The sequence below is a fragment of the Zootoca vivipara genome, chromosome 3, assembly GCF_965207765.1.
Source record: "Zootoca vivipara chromosome 3, rZooViv2.hap1.1, whole genome shotgun sequence".
NCBI lineage: Eukaryota > Metazoa > Chordata > Lepidosauria > Squamata > Lacertidae > Zootoca > Zootoca vivipara.
This window is the reverse complement of record NC_142586.1, coordinates 116,699,396-116,716,225: the sequence shown is the minus strand read 5'-3', so window position 1 is coordinate 116,716,225 and position 16,830 is coordinate 116,699,396. Positions and strand designations below refer to the sequence as shown.

Here is a 16,830-nt window from a genome sequence, read left to right as displayed (position 1 = left end):
GAGCCGGGATGGAACGATCTCGACCAATTGCTTTTGCTGGGAGGCGGAGCCAAAGATCAAAAGGGCCGGGATGGAACGCCCTCGACCAATCCCTCGTCTGGGAAGCGCAGCCAAAGTCAAATCAAAAGGGCCGGGATGGGACGCCCTCGACCAATCCCTCGTCTTGGAGGCGGAGCCAAAATCAGATCAAAAGGGCCAGCATGGCACTGCAGTGGCAGGTGTACGCGTGCGCGGACCGCTTTACGGCAGTGAGGCGGACGGCCGTCAGTGCCTTCTTCCGCCCTTCTCCTTTCGCGACGGCGTCGTGAAGACGGAGAGCGCTTGACGGCTGGCCGGAGAGTCAACTTGTGGGGAGCCGTGAAGCGGGGAGGCAGCGTCGCCATGAGGCAGAAGAAGAAAGGTAAAGGCGTTTGGCAGTGGGGAGTGGGCGTCACGTGTTGACGGGGAGGGGCCGGCTTCTTCTCTCACCCCCACTTTCTGTGGGGATTTTGGGGGTTGGGGTCTTTCTCCGAGGCCCCCTCTCCCCTCAGTTCAGTGGGGGGGCACCTCGTGGAAGAGGCAGCAGGTCTCCCTCCTCCTCGCCCCCCCCAACAGTTCCAGGATCAGGCAGAAATCCTTCAGGTGCTGCTCGGGGGAGAAGAAGGGAAAAAGGGGACCCAGCGGTGGGGGGGGAGAACTTCGGGACTCCCTGCCTCATGATAAGTGGGTGGGCTGTGGCCTTTTCAGGTTAGGCTGGGGCTGCCTCCGAAAAGCAGAAACAGCAGGCAGCCCCAAAGAGGTTGCTGATCCCAGGGTTGGCTATAGGGAGCATGCTTCATAGATCTATATATCACAGAAGAGGAGAGCTGGAAGGGCCCCAGATGGTCATCTAGTCCAGCCCCTTGTGGTGCTGCTCTGGAGAAGGGGGCTGCGCTCCACTGGCTATGGGTCTGTTTCTGGGCAGAGGTCAAAGTGCTGGCGTGGGAAGCTCCCAAGCAGGACCCGAGTGCGAATGCAGAACTTTTTTGCCCCCTGCAATTTGCAACAACCAGCAGCTTTTTGCTTCTTGTTTCAGGAGACCTCAGCCGGGCAGAGCTGATGATGATGACCATCACGGACGTCATCAAGCAGCTCATTGAAGCTCACGACCAGGGCAAAGATGTCAACTTGAACAAGTAAGTTTGGCTGGCCAGCCAGCACTCTTCTCTGCCTTCTGTCGTTTGTGCATGCCCTTTATCCTCCCTGTATAGCATCTCACGAAATCATACTCTCTTCTTTTCCAGGATAAAGACCAAGACAGCTGCAAAGTATGGGCTTTCGGCACAGCCCCGCCTTGTGGACATCATTGCTGCGGTGCCACCCCAGTATCGCAAAGTGCTGGTTCCCAAGCTGAAGGCGAAGCCCATCCGCACTGCTAGTGGGGTAGGCCTGTTCATCGTTTGATAAGGGGCTTCCTGGTGTTTTAGACTACAATGTCCATCAGCCTCAGCTAGTGTGGTCAGTGGTCGGGGATGATGGGAATTGTAGTCCAAAACATCTGGAGGCCACGTTGATTTATCCCCCGTGTCATCATTCAGTGTTGTGGGCTAGTGGCCTAGTTGTGGAGTGTGAACCCAGGTGCCTTGAGTTCATACCCTCAATAAGGAGAGCTCCAGAGGGTGACAACATTGGAACGGGCCTTTTCTGTCGTGTCTCCCCGTGTGCGGCATGCTCTCCCCCAAGGACACCCGTCCGGCACCTTTATTGCCTATCTTCTCTTGTTCCTAAGGCAGCTTCCCATGTTCCTAAAAATGACTCAGTTGGACAATCATTCCGGTATAGGGTATTCTGCATAGGGCAGGCAGTTGTGAAGTACGTACATCTTTCCGTTCCTTTAAATGTAACGAGCGTCTCCACCCCCATCGTTCTGCCCGGACACTGGGGTCCAGCGCCGAGGGCCTTCTGCCGGTTCCCTCGCTACGAGAAGCCAAGTTACAGGGAACCAGGCAGAGGGCCTTCTCGGTGGTGGCACCCACCCTGTGGAATGCCCTTCCACCAGAGGTCAAAGAGAACAACAATTACCAGACCTTTAGAAGGCATCTTAAGGCAGCCCTGTTTTTGATGGATTTCTGTATTTTAATGTTTTGTTGGAAGCCGCCCAGAGTGGCTGGAGGACCCGGCCAGATGGGCGGGGTATAAATAATAAATTATTATTATTATTATTATTATTATTATTATGTTATTTTCTTCTCAAGGGAACTGTGATAACTTCTCTGCAATGCTTCTCTCATTTTTTTCAGATTGCTGTTGTGGCAGTGATGTGTAAGCCACACAGATGTCCACACATTAACTTCACAGGAAACATTTGTGTGTAAGTACAGTGGACCCTTGGAATATTCAGAAGTGTTGGCGGGTTGGGTTGTAGATAACTGAAATGTAAGAACCTAGGAAGAACCCTGAACTGGATCAGGCCCATAGGGACCCATCTAGTCCAGCTTTGTGTTTTCACAGTGACCAACCAAATCCACCAATGAGAAGTGCTCAAGTAGGATTTAAGTGCAATAGCAGTGCTCTCCGCTTGTGATTCCCACTGCCTCCAGCAGAGGAGGTATATGTCATAGAATCATAGAACAGTAGCATTAGAAGGGACCCAAAGGACCATCCATTCCAACCCCTTGCAGTGCAGAAATCGCAGCTAAATGATCTACTGTTCCTCTCCCTTGCTTAAAAGTGAGTCAGGAAGTAAATCTTCATGAATAACTAACTGTTTAAGGAAAGATCTGTACTCATCACTTCAAAGAGAAAGATATTTGAATAGTCCCCGTCCCCAGCCAGTTGTACAATAATGCACAGCAATTAACTGGAGGTTTCGCCCAAGACTAATTAGGGTTGTCCAGTCAACACACTCTTATTGGCTTCAGAGTGTCTGACGGGGACCTGGGAGACCGGGGTTCAAATCCCCACTGGACCATGAAGCTCATTGGGTGACCTAAGGCCAGTCACTGCTTCTCAGCCTAACCTTCCTCACTGGGTTGTTGTAGGGATTAAATGCGAGAAAGGGGAGAACTAGGTACCACACCTTGGAGGAAAGGTGAGATATAAATGTAATAAGGCAAATAGGTAGCACAAGCACCTTTCAGTGGGGGATGCCCACCTTGTGGGTTTCCCCTCACTGCTTTTGGGCCCTGCAAATGGGCAGAATCTCCTGCTGCCTCCAGATTGTGGAAGAAACACGCCAGTTTTAAACCAGCTCCTCCCCCCCCCTCCGGGTGCTCTCTGGATAGTGCTGGTTCCCATCAAGTCCCAACCAGCAAAGGTTTTTGTGGTCGGTGATTATTAAACACATTGCCCAAATATTTGGAGAACATATTCTGGGGGGAGGTTACCTTAAACCGTCTGCCTCTGCGTGACACGCTGTTTTTCTCTTGAAAATGCAGGTACTGTCCAGGGGGTCCCGATTCTGACTTTGAATATTCAACTCAGTCTTACACCGGATACGAGGTACTGCTTTAAAGACTCTTTGGGCCCTTCTTCAGGGAAAGTAGGTTTACTCAGTGCTGGGCATGATGTCAGAAATTTTACTGGGGGGGAACCAGCAGTTAAATGTGCATGTTTTTCAGTACATGTGGCACTGGTGGTTTGTATGCGATGTCATATGTGGCGCTAGGTGAGAGGCAGATAAATGCTTGGTTTTTAAAGAGGTTGAATTGCCCTAAACAATTCAGCATCTAGGCTTCATCTCATGATGATCTTGCAGCTCCTCTCTTGCCCTGCCCCACCCCAACTAAATTTAATCAAATTGTTGTTTAGTCGTTTAGTCGTGTCCGACTCTTCGTGACCCCATGGACCATAGCACGCCAGGCACTCCTGTCTTGCACTGCCTCCCGCAGTTTGGTCAAACTCATGTTCGTAGCTTCGAGAACACTGTCCAACCATCTCATTCTCTGTCGTCCCCTTCTCCTAGTGCCCTCAATCTTTCCCAACATCGGGGTCTTTTCCAAGGATTCTTCTCTTCTCATGAGGTGGCCAAAGTATTGGAGCCTCAGCTTCACGATCTGTCCTTCCAGGGAGCACTCAGGGCTGATTTCCTTAAGAATGGATAGGTTTGATCTTCTTGCAGTCCATGGGACTCTCAAGAGTCTCCTCCAGCACCATAATCCAAAAGCATCAATTCTTCGGCAATCAGCCTTCTATATTTAATCAAATATGGACTTAAATTATTAAGGGGTAGCCTTGTTTATCTGTTGCAGCAAAAGCATGAAGGGTCTCAGAGTATCTACAGACCTAGAAAATGTTATGGCATAGGCTTTTAAATATGGACCTTGCCCTGTTTCTAGGTGAAATGGTTAAACTTGTATATGCTTGCCAGTGTCCAAAAGGGCAGTCAACGTGATCGAAGGGATGGAGCAACTTTGACCTAAATGTCATTGCACCATAATGCCACTGCCACCCAGCCAACCCCCATTATAAAACATTCAACTGTCTTGAAAGGGTGTGCAGACCCTCTGCTAATCCCTTGCATGTCTCCCCATGACAAAGCTTTTTCCTTGCAAGATCGTAATGACCACTCACATTATACAGAGCTTATAACCCCCCTACTCTCAGCAGCCAGAAACCTCATAGCCAGACACTGGAGAGACCTGCCAGAAGTGAACAAGGGACCAGTGGTACCAAATTGTAGAGGAAACAGCATTACAGTCGTACCTCGGTTTAAGTACACAATTGTTCCGGAAGTCTGTACTTAACCTGAAGTGTACTGTATATTCTGGCGTATAAGACGACTGGGCGTATAAGACGACCCCCAACTTTTCCAGTTAAAATATAGAGTTTGGGATACACTCGCCGTATAAGAAATACGACCCGGCATATAAGACGACCCCCGACTTTTGAGGTGATTTTCCTGGGTTAAAAAGTACAGTGGTACCTCGGTTTATGAACACAATTGGTTCCGGAAGTCTGTTCATAAACTGAAGCGAACTTTCCCATTGAAAGTAATGGAATGTGAATTAATCCGTTCCAGATGGGTCCGCGGCGTTCGTAAACCAAAAATTCGTAAACCGAGGTGTTCATAAACCAAGGTTCCACTGTAGTCTTATACGCAGGAATATACTTAACCTGAAGCGAACTTTCCCATTGAAAGTAATGGAAAGTGGATGAATCCATTCCAGACAGGTCCACGGAGTACTTAAACTGAAAGTACTCAAACCGAAGCGTACTTAAACCGAGGTATGACTGTACTAGAAAAGCTAACCAACAAACTGAAACTGACACGGGGTCAAATAGAAGAGGATGCCTTCACCCCAGTATGTCTCCCCTTTATCACTTACACAGCCCAACAAGACGACAAGAACTCACCGACAGCATACGAATCCGTCTGGGTTACTTGACTCAACAAGCCCTCCCTGTGCCCTCACAAATGCAGACAAACCCCCCTGCAACCAACCAGACTCTGGGCTCCCCCATATCTCTCACTACCGAGGAAATGTAATGAGCAAATGGAAAGAGAACCTACCCAGTTGACACTGACACAAAACCCCACACGCACACTATACAAAAGAATATAAGTTTCACCACCCCACCCTTCCTCTCCCCCCTCTTCTTCCCCAACCTTATACATTACTCAACACCAAAGTCTCATAACAAATGTAACTGATCTGTAGAAAAGACCTTACAACCCGCAAAAAGAGACAATGCACACACTTTTGATTGGCCACTAGGTGGAGACTTGCTTATGATGAAAGCCAAAATTGTACAGTATTGGGATGGTCACCATGAATCGGGGACCCTGATGGGAGCATGGCCTCAATTCGCTGCTTTGAAATTAATTCACTGTCTACTCTTTTTAAGCCCTCGATCATATAATACATTATGGTGTCAGGGTGGCGTTGAGAGTTTGAGGAGCAGGCCTTTCTAACTGGCCTTCTCTGTTTCTTGCATACAGTAAGCCTGCTGGTTACGTTCTGGGGGTTGCACCTAAAGCCAAAATCTTGCAGAGTCAAAACTCATTAGGTTTAATGGTGGCTAGGATTGCTCGGTCCCAGCTCCTGCCAACCTAGCAGTTTGAAGGCACACAGTGCAAGTAGATAAATAGGTACAGCTCTGGCGGGAAGGTAAACTGCTTTTCCGTGCGCTGCTCTGGTTCGCCAGAAGCGGCTTACTCATGCTGGCCACATGACTCGGAAGCTGTACGTCGGCTCCCTCGGCGAATAAAGCAAGATGAGCGCTGCAACCCCAAAGTCGTCCACGACTGGACCTAACAGTCAGGGGTCCCTTTACGTAGGATTGCCAAAATCATTTTCCCCCAGAAACCTGCTCCCTTTCTGACCCATGACATTTTATTTTTATGCCATGCATGTAAAGCTGAATGTACGTAACTTGTGGGCTTATCGTATTGATGAATGCTTTTAAAATAACTTTGAATTCTTCTGACTTTATTGAATTCTTTTGATGAATTTGTTGTTTGCTCTATTTATATGCTACTGTGTTTGATAACCTAGTGATAGCACTGTTTAATGCTGTTGTGGTTATTGCGAGCTTTCTTGAGCTCAGCTGTTGTTGTTACAGAAGCAGACTGCAAATATTAAACTGAAATAACCCACTTTTCCTTGCTTCTGGCAGCCAACTTCGATGAGAGCCATCCGTGCCAGGTACGACCCTTATCTCCAGACCAGGCATCGTGTTGAGCAGGTAAATATTTGCTAGGATGGGAAGAATGTGTCAATGTCTCCTTGATCATGAAGACGGCCATGCTCTTGTTTGCCATAATTTTTTTAAAAAATTATTTATTTGGTTTTTCAAATTAACTTTTTACACTCACATATCCAACATACATCATAAAATACAAAGAATCTCCTGGACTTCCCTCCTCCCCTTTGTGGGTCCTATTGTTAGTTATTTCCTCCTGCATCTTTTATAATAATCCAAATCTTTTACATCTCCGTTATATCCAAAATTCACCATTAAACTACAAGTGTTATTCCAGTCCTACTAACTTCGTTTGCCATAATTCTGTTTTCTTTTCCAAAAAGGATACCTATTTGTTTCTTTAAAGCCTTTTGTCAACCACCTTTTGAGCGTCCAAGTTAGTGCATGGGATAAGTTTGGTAATTCTGTTACCCCGAAGCCCCAGGAAGGCCAGTAGAGAGAGGAACATTTGAACCTCAGGGGACAAAGGTCATTCCACAGCATTGGGGAAACTGGTATCAAGGCTCTACTTCTTTCTTTGGGTGAATTTGAGACTTGGAGCTGGCTGTGGGAATATTGCCTCCCGTAATGCTAGCTTTAGTGTAAGGGCAGGTGTTGCTTGAGATACGTCACTGTCGTGAAGGTGTTTATAGCAACGCATCAGCGCCTTGAACTGAACCTGCAAGCACATTGGCATCCAGTGCAGTTGGGGTAAATTGGCTGACTGTGATCATGGTGCCCCACTTCCACATGGCAGGATCAGTTTTCCGGTCACTGAAGCTTCTGAGTTGTCTTTGACAGCAGCCCCAGGTTGAGGCCATAGTAGAAGTCAAGCTGGAAGACTTAGAAGAGCATGGTGTAATGGACTGGGCTGGCTTGCGATAGAACGCCAGGGTGGAAAGTGTTGAGAGAGTGGATAGAGTTGAGAGGGGTTTTGGGAGCGGGAGCGTGTGGGTAGTAGTAGGAAATATTAGAGTGTTTTTGGAGAAGTTTACTAGAACTATATTACAGCCAGTGTTATATGTAACTAAGAATATGAACTAAGATCTTATACGCATGAAACCATTACGCATTTTACATGTCCTCTAGTTTAATAAAGCTTTCTTAAATGTTACGTTAAAAACGGATGTGCTTTGTTATTCCAGTGAAGTATCCTAACTCAAAGGGGTGGTGACTGTAGGGAGGAGGTTAGACTAAACCTGAGGAGCAGGAAAATAGTTTAAAACCTCAAGGTCAAGCCCAGGGAAGACAAGTGCCAGGAAGAAGGTGCCACCAAGTAGCAACAGGCTGCTGAGGTGAACCTTAGGTAAAAAGGGAATCCTGACTGTGAGCACAAGGTGGTTCCTGATACACTTGCCGGGAGTTAAAAGGGATACTGAGCCACGTTATTGGGAGAACTGGAACTGCACTTCGATCACTAGCAGACCCCAAACCTAAAGAGGCAGTTTATTTGGGAGGAAGAAGGATCAGTGGGTTCTTTGTGAAATAACCAATTTCCTTCAACACTCTGCTAGTGGTAAAAAGGGAGGCACATCACATTGGTGGGATCCGCACATATTAGGTGGGATCATCGCAAATTTTAGTGACAACGCCGGGACTGTCGCATATAAATTGGTGGCCACGTCCTGGGTTCGTCGCACATGGCTTAGTGTTACAAGTTCCTATCTGACCCAAGAAGCGAAGGAGACTTCTTGGCAAATGGAGCTGATAAAAGGGACTCCTAGCCACTGTGTCAACCTGCTTATAAAAAAATCAGAGCTAGAGTAAACACTGCTTCAGAAAAAGGACATAAATGTTTTATACTATAAAAAATGCACATTGTTCCAATAAAGGGACAATGGGCCCAGTCTTATTCAACATCTTTATCAATGACTTGGATGATGGGCTTGAGGGCATCCTGAGCAAGTTTGCAGATGACACCAAATTGGGAGGGGTGGCTAATACCCCAGAGGACAGGATCACACTTCAAAATGACCTTAACAGATTAGACAACTGGGCCAAAGCAAACAAGATGAATTTTAACAAGGAGAAATGTAAGGTACTACACTTGGGCAAAAAAAATGTAAGGTACTACACTTGGGCAAAAAAAATGAAAGGCACAAATACAGGATGGGTGACACCTGGCTTGAGAGCAGTACATGTGAAAAGGACCTAGGAGTCTTGGTAGACCACAGACTTGACATGAGTCAGCAGTGTGATGCAGCAGCTAAAAAAGCCAATGCAATTCTGGGCTGCATCAATAGGAGTATAGCATCTAGATCTAGGGAAGTAATAGTACCACTGTATTCTGCTCTGGTCAGACCTCACCTGGAGTACTGTGTCCAGTTCTGGGCACCACAGTTCAAGAAGGATACTGACAAGCTGGAACGTGTCCAGAAGAGGGCAACCAAAATGGTCAAAGGCCTGGAAACGATGCCTTATGAGGAACGGCTTAGGGAGCTGGGTATATTTAGCCTGGAGAAGAGAAGGTTAAGGGGTGGTATGATAGCCATGTTCAAATATATAAAAGGATGTCATATGGAGGAGGGAGAAAGATTGTTTTCTGCTGCTCCAGAGAAGCGGACACGGAGCAATGGATTCAAACTTCAAGAAAGAAGATTCCACCTAAACATTAGGAAGAACTTCCTGACAGTAAGAGCTGTTCGGCAGTGGAATTTGCTACCAAGGAGTGTGGTGGAGTCTCCTTCTTTGGAGGTCTTTAAGCAGAGGCTTGACAGGCATGTCAAGAATGCTTTGATGGTGTTTCCTGCTTGGCAGGGGGTTGGACTGGATGGTCCTTGTGGTCTCTTCCAACTCTATGATTCTATGATTCTATGAAAGGGGTACCCACAGTGATTCCTTAACATTCTCCCATGGTAAGGCTGCTCTTAGAGGTGTTGTTCAAAGCAGCTTACAAAAAAGGAATCCTTTGGTTGTTGTTGTTGTTGTTTTAAAAAAAACCTCAGCAGGGTGAAACAAGGAAACTGGAATGTGTGAAGGAGCCAGACTTTTCTGATGCAATCTTGGGATTCCCTTGTCAGCCTTTCATTCTCTTCTCTGTGCATCTGGATCTCCCTTGCAGGCTAAGTTTGACATGTGGATGGAACCGGCCACATCTGTCAATCCACCTGACAGGTGGCTTCTCTTTCTTGCCAGGGGTCTTGCCAAGCGCTTTGCAAAACATACGATAGTGCTTTGCAAGGGACTTAGCAAGAATGATAGAATTGTAGAGTGGGAAGGGAACCCAAGAGTTACCTTAGCTGCAGGAATTGCAGCTAAGGAATCTCCGGCAGATGGCCTTCCAACCTCTGTTTAAAAACTTCCAATGAAAGAGAGTCCAGCCCCTTCCAGGGTTGTCCTGAATTCCAGGTCTTGTGAAGCTCCTTTCAAAGAGTTACCTTGTGAAGTGCTTTTCAGGCCCCCCTGATGGGTGACGGTCCCTGCAAAAACAGCCTTTCACCTGAGCCAGGTTTTTACTTGCCCCATACCTGTCGTATATGTCATATATGATGTCAGCTGTAGGGTGTGCCTTGGCCAAAATGGCCTCAGGAGCCAAATGGAGAGACCTGGATACCCAACGACCGCTTTCCCCTCCAGGGCAGGGGACAAGTAATAATAATTATTATTTTAGCTTATGCATCTCCCCATCTTCTGAAAGGCACGGAGGCAGCTGTCTCATGTGTTCATCTTACTTTTTGCAGCTGAAGCAGTTGGGTCACAGTGTGGACAAAGTGGAGTTCATTGTGATGGGTGGGACGTTCATGGCACTTCCCGAAGAATACCGGGATTATTTTATCCGCAACTTGCACGACGCTTTATCGGGCCACACCTCCAACAACGTGGCAGAAGCTGTCAGGTAAGGTGGCCCCCTGGTTGCAGGCTCTGAATGGCTGTTCTCATTTTTGTGTGTGGTTGGCTTGCTTTTCTTGCATCGAGAAGCTACGCTGCATGAGCGACCACCTCGGGAACGGCGTAAGGCAGCCTTCGTCAGCCTGGTGTCCTTCCGATGTTTAGGGGCTGGGCTTCCAACTCCCATCAGCCCTGGCCAGCATGGCTAATGGTGAGGGATGATGGGAGTTGTAGTCCAGAACACCTGGAGAGCATTAGGCTGGTGAAGGCTGGCCAAAAGGTTCGTTGGCAAGGACGATTTATCCAGCTGCTTGAAATGAATCTTCCAGTACTGATTTGGTTTTTCTCCGAGATGAATTTTCAGAAGCTTATTGGATAGTGGAAGTTGGGGTTTCCTGGTACAGAGGACTGTGCCTCTCTGATAGTTGTGCAGGAGTGGGATTTGGGCACACGTGGAAGAAGCGTTTGAGGAGTGTATCATTAAAGCTCTGGGTTGCCTCCAACATTAGTCCTACTTAAGAGTAGACCCATTGAAATGAGCCCAACTGTCTTCTCACTGAACCAGCCAGGCTTCCGTCGGCACAGATCTTTCTGCGTAACAGTAAAGATCAAGAAAAATCAGGCACAGTATTCAGCCTAGGTTTTTGATAGGGCTCTTCCTCTGGAGGGCAGCACATACTTAAAATATCCCTTTACAATTTTTCCCATTCTGTTCACTGATGTTTCTTGCTTGAGGCGCCTCCTCTTATTACGCTGCTGTTCAGGAGTGAGAGGGCACCCCTGCAACCCCCCCCCCCGCCCCCATTAGTCATTTCACTGTCTGCAAGCATGCAGTAAAAGTATTGTCTGGTGAGTAGCCCATGCCACTGGCTGTGCGGTGCTGCATTGAACTGACATGTTGCAGACTGGTCTCTCCCATTCACAGGCAACCTCTGGCCCTAATTGGCCACGCCAGGCCTCTCTGTTTGGCCCATGAGGCCATTTTGGCCAAGCTGCATCCACCTTCCCTACCCCTGACATCATGTTGAGTGTGAGGCAAGTACAGATGCGGCTGGTCTGCTCCAAAAACGTGGTTGTGGGTGTTGCTGACCACCTGATTGGTGGCATCTGCCAAAGCTGGAGCTTGCATAAAACCCTGCACGGTGCTTTGAAGCCCCAGCTGACTGTTGGGGCTTCAAAGCACCGCATGGGGGGGGGCAGCTTCTGGAAGATGTCGTTGTGACGTCTGATAATTGACAGGAGGTTAGCCCTACCCATCTGTCAGGCTTGGCCCTCAGAAGGGTAAGGAGAATCAGGATCCAGCCTAGGGGGCTGATCAAGTGGACCATGCCTATTAATTTCAGTGGGTCTGTGCTATGGTGTATGTTGGGTACAGCCTCAAATAAAAATATCCCTGGCTTTCTCTCTAGACCAGGAATTTGGAACCAGTAGCCTGGATTCTTCCCACCTCCACTGCCCACCAGGCAGTTTGGCAGGAGGGCAAGGGTGCCCCACCTGTCAATCACTTCGCGCCATTACAGCTTCAGAGAGACTCACCTTGTACTTTTTGTGTTTCGCTTCTGCTTTGACTTACTGCTTTTATTTATTCTTTTATTTAAAAAATTATGTACTGCTATGTCTTAAGAAACAGACAAAGCAATAAAACACAAAGGCCGTGCAATAAAGACCACAAAAAGGTTAAAAACAGGCATCAATCAACCATTGTGGGAGAACGTACTCCTAATTGCCTGCGTAAGCCTGGTGGAAAAGAAAAGTTTTCAGCAAGCGTTTAAAAGTTGGAACGGAAGGTGCCCGCAGAATCTCTATTGGCAGGGAGTTCCACAGGACTGGGCTGATGACACTGAAGGCTCCATTTCTTGTTGTTGTCGAATGAGCCTCGCCAATTCAGGGAATGCCAAACGATGCTCCTGCGGATGATCACAGTGATGGAGCTGGGACATAAGGTTTAAGGTGACCCCTATTCGACACTGCTTTGATGGCTTCAGGCTGTGAAGCACTTTATTGTTTGTAAAATAAATTTAAAAGCACCTAGTTGGTGGAGAGTGCGAAAGCAGGTCCCTGCCCTTTGGAAATCCTGCCCAGCCCCATACCCTAGTCAGTATGTGTGTGTGGTAGTAGTGGGGACTTCATTTGTCACCATCCGGCAGGCTGCCAGGCTGTTGTTAATCTCTTTGTGGAGACACAAAATTTCCTGGCTGCCATGTTCTCTGGCTGGAATGGGTTCCTGCGTTCGCAGGGTGATCTTGCTGCTCTGTGGACTTTCTGACATGGTAGCAGGTAGCCAGTCAGTGGAAAGTTCCAGCAGGAGCTCTTTCTCCCTGGAGGGTGCGTTGCATCAGGCAACATTGATACCTGGGGGAGGTGGCAGGGGTTGGGGGGTGCAGGATCCGCTTACCCAACCGCAAGGGATTTTCCTTTTGTGAAGGGCGCCTGTCACTGCTGATGAGCAAAGTTTTAATTTTATCTCTTGAGAACACAAGGCATTAAGGGGATTTCAGAACATTTCCTGGATCTCTATCAAACAAGGAGGGGGGGCACTTGGCGATAAGGCAGAGAGCAGCCCTTCGTGGGAGGACAGCTGTCTGTATGGCAGAAGAGCCATTATTCTGCTGTCGGCTCCGTTCTTCTGGAGAAAGGCTTTCACCTGTAGGCATCGGAATGCAAAAGCTGGGGAATTGTGAAGGAGGGGGGAAGATGTTTGAGCCCAGAGAGGGGCTTAAATCCTAGGTGCAAATTCTCTTTATCTCGCTTTCCCCCCTCTGACTCATTTCTGGCGAGGGGAGGAGACGCTGATCCCGTTGCGTGACTCACCCTCTGCAAAAACCCAGCAAAGTTAAGTTGAACTTGCTGTGAAGTTGCCAGCAACTTTTGGCAGGGGAAAGGGAGAAAGATAACACTGCCTTCCAATTAGGTGCTGTTCAAAGATGCTTAAGAGGCTTCCAAACAAATTGGAAGATGGGAGGGCAAATCTTTCAGCTGTGCTGGGCTTATTTTGCCGATGGGAAAGAAGGCTAGAGCAGTGTTTCCCAACCTTGTGCCTCCAGCTGTTTTCGGACTACAATTCCCATCATTCCTGACCACTGGTCTTGCTAGCTAGGGATGATGGGAGTTGTAGTCCCAAAACATCTGGAGGCACAAGGTTGGGAAACACTGGGCTAGAGGACTCTTGTTGAAACCTTAGTTCTGCGGTGTCCGGTTTATATGTATGTGTGGGGAGAGGGGGAGAGAGAGAGAGAAAGAGAGAGAGAGAGAGTTGCCCCCCATCTTTAATTCAGAGGGGTGGGAAGGTGGGCCCCCCTTCCTTGGAGGCTTTTAAGCAGAGGTTGGATGACCATCAGTCAGGGACCCTTTAGCTGTGATTCCAGTGGTTCCAGGGGATTGGGCTAAAGGGTCCCTTCCAACTCTACAGTTCTATGATTCTATTCTACCTACAGTCTTCTTGTGCTTTATTTATTGTGTTTATATCCCACCTTCAAAGGAGCTCAAGGTGGAGCACATAGTTCTCCCCCCCCCCTCACCTCACCTCCCCCCTCCATCCTATCCTCACAACAGCCCTGTGAGGTAGGTCAGGCTGAGAGACTAACTGGCCCAAGGTCACCCAGGGAGCTTCATGGCCGAGTAAGGGGGATTTGAACCTTGGTCGCCCAGGTCCAACCACTGCGCCACACTGACTCTCTTTGACTGCCTTTCTCGTGCCGCTTCTCGCATCGCTATTCCCTTGTACTGATGGCATCTTGAAACAATATTCATTCTGCTAGTTCCGCCGTTTTCATTTTATTATAGGTGTTAAATGGAAATGAGATGCTGCTGCGTCGTAATATTGCCACAAGATCCAGTATCTCCCAAGCAATTTCTTCCTTTTTTTTTTAAGAAGACGCAGGGTGTTATTTGACATCTTAGTATTTCCTGAACTCTTGATAACTTGGCCAGAATGCACCCCCCACCGCCATATTAAGATTGGGGAAGCTCTTCAAAGATGTGTGTCTTGTGTCTTGTCTCTGAGTTCCCAGATCAATATTCTGTCTTCGGGATTGCCCCAGTTCATGTTTGTTTATTTGCTATTTGGGTTTATAGCCCCACCTTTTCACCACATGACCCTAGGGCGGGCTACAAAAATACTACAACTGAAATTGTAAAATGAAAATACAAAGGCGACCAATATCGGAATAAGAATAATAGCCATGCAGGAGGAGGGGAGATGTCCTCTCAACAAAAGACAGCCAGTGCACTGCATTGGTAAGATCAGGGTGGTCCAGTATGTGGCCAAACGGCTGCATCTGGCCCTTGAGACCTTTTTTTGTGGCCCTCAGCAACCTTTGACATCCCCTGCCAAGTCTTCTTGCTGCCTTTTCAAAGCTTTTTAAATGAGGTGGTGGGTTCTGACAGGGTCCTAGATTCCTCCATCCTCCTGTCAGAGCCTTGTGCCCCCTTCCCCAAACCCTGCACCTCGCTTACCTGGCTTGGGGGAGGTCTGGCGTGGGCGGCATCATATTTTGGCCTCGCTCCCCCCCCTGCGACAAGGCACTGTGTCAAGCAGGTTCCATGTCAAAGTACTCTTGCAGGACACTTGGTAGGAAAGGTTGGTCCTCCTGGGTTGGAGTGTTGGACCAGGACCCAGGTGAGTGCAGGGATCAAATCCCCACGGAACTGTGAACTTCACTGGGTGACCTTGGACCTCTCAACCTAACCTGCCTTGAAGGGTTGTTGTGGGATTAAATGAGGAGGGGGAGAACCAGGCATGCCACCTTGAGCTCCTTGTGGAAAAGGTGGGTTCGCAATGCGCTGGAAGCAGCTGATGGGCATTGTAGTCCAGAACATCTGGAGGGCACCAGGTTGGTGAATTCTGATTGTAAGCCACCTGTCATCCTGGGGCAGCAGGTGCAGGACTCATTTCTAGTTCTGAATTGCTACCATCTTCAGTGGGATGACTTAGGAGTAAGCTGAAAGAGGACGGAAAGATTCCCAGCAAGATTAAAAAGCTATTGATCTGTCTCTCCCCTTTATGCATTTCTTTTTGTGGTGTTTAACAATGAATCATGTTTCGAACAAAAAAGAGAGCTGCTGTTTTGAATGCAGTTCAGTTCCTGAGAAGACGACGGAAGGGATCAGTGGCTTAATCGAGAACTTTGGCAAAGGGGTGTGAAGACCGAAAGAAGCTGAGATTCCTTTATACATATATATATGGCCCATCCAGTGTGGGAAACCGAGGTAGCTATCTCTGAGTCCTTAATGGATGCAGTTACGCTCAGACTCTCCTCCCCATCTGTGAAATATAGGGACATAGTCAAACGAGGGATTAGGCAAATTCATGGAGGAGGAGAGGTCTAGGGTTGACTGCTAGGCAGAAGGGCTGTGCTCTCGTCTCCACAGCTGGAAGCAGAAATGCTTCTGAATCCCAATTGCTGGAAACCAGAAGAGGGGAGAGGGCTCTTGTGCTCATGAACTGCTCCCTGGTTTCCCACAGGCATCTGGTTGACCACTGTGAGAACAGGATGCTGAGCTAGATGGACCATTGGCCTGATCCAGCAGGCTCTAGGATCCATTGGTCTTTTTAGCTCAGTGTTGTCTACAATGACTGGTGATGGTTCTCCAGGATTTCAGACAGGGGGGTCTCTCCCTAGCTCTACCAGAAGATGCCATTGTGGATTGAACCTGGGACCGACTTCCTGCAAAGTAGATGCTCTGGCACTGAGAATCTGTGGTCCTCCCAAGTGTTGCTGGACTCCTGTTCCTGGCCTTTGGCGATGTTGGCAAGGGGCGGGTGGCCGAAGGGTCCCCATCCCTGGTTAACACTGACAGACAGAAGTTCTCCAGGGTGTCAGGCAGGCATCTTGCCCTAGTCGTACCTGAAGATAACCATCAGGGATTGAGCCTGGCACCTCCCGCATGCCATGCCGATGCTATAACCACTGAGCTACAGCCCCACCATGTGCAAGAATAATAGTCCACTTGCCAAAATTGGTCTCTTCATTGTCGCCTGTGCCACATTTCAATCCAAGCAGCTCAGTGCAAATATTTGCACCTGGTAAACATTTGTTGATGTGCAGCTGGCGAAACAAAGATAGGGAAGGTGTGAGTCACCAGCAGAGGTGATGCTGAAATGGAGGGTTGACCTCTGACCATTCAGCGCCTGGGTTTGCTCTTGACATTTTGATGGAGCAAAAGCAATTCTCTTACCTTTAAACAGAGGTGTGTTGGATTGAATTGCCTTCCCCCGTGATTTTAGGCACACATTTACATTTCTATCAGTGTACTACATCCTTTGCCGTTGCGAGTTCTCAAACCCATTAAGAACATTTTCAAGAAAAGGCGTAAGAATTGACGTGTGAATTGAATCATGGTCCAGTATGTTGTTTGCAA

The 16,830-nt window shown here is 48.1% G+C and overlaps 1 protein-coding gene across 1 annotated transcript in view; it reads left to right on the top strand.

The window, feature by feature from the left end:
- The first annotated feature begins 315 nt into the window (after positions 1–315).
- The window catches only part of ELP3 (elongator acetyltransferase complex subunit 3), an 88,638-nt gene continuing 72,123 nt past the window's right edge, over positions 316–16,830 (top strand). The window contains exons 1-7 of the mRNA XM_035110832.3: positions 316–400; positions 1,055–1,154; positions 1,263–1,401; positions 2,259–2,329; positions 3,396–3,459; positions 6,577–6,645; positions 10,323–10,477. Coding sequence (XP_034966723.3) covers positions 382–400; positions 1,055–1,154; positions 1,263–1,401; positions 2,259–2,329; positions 3,396–3,459; positions 6,577–6,645; positions 10,323–10,477 — 617 coding nt within the window. The 5' untranslated portion in view covers positions 316–381. The remainder of the gene's footprint in view (positions 401–1,054; positions 1,155–1,262; positions 1,402–2,258; positions 2,330–3,395; positions 3,460–6,576; positions 6,646–10,322; positions 10,478–16,830) is intronic.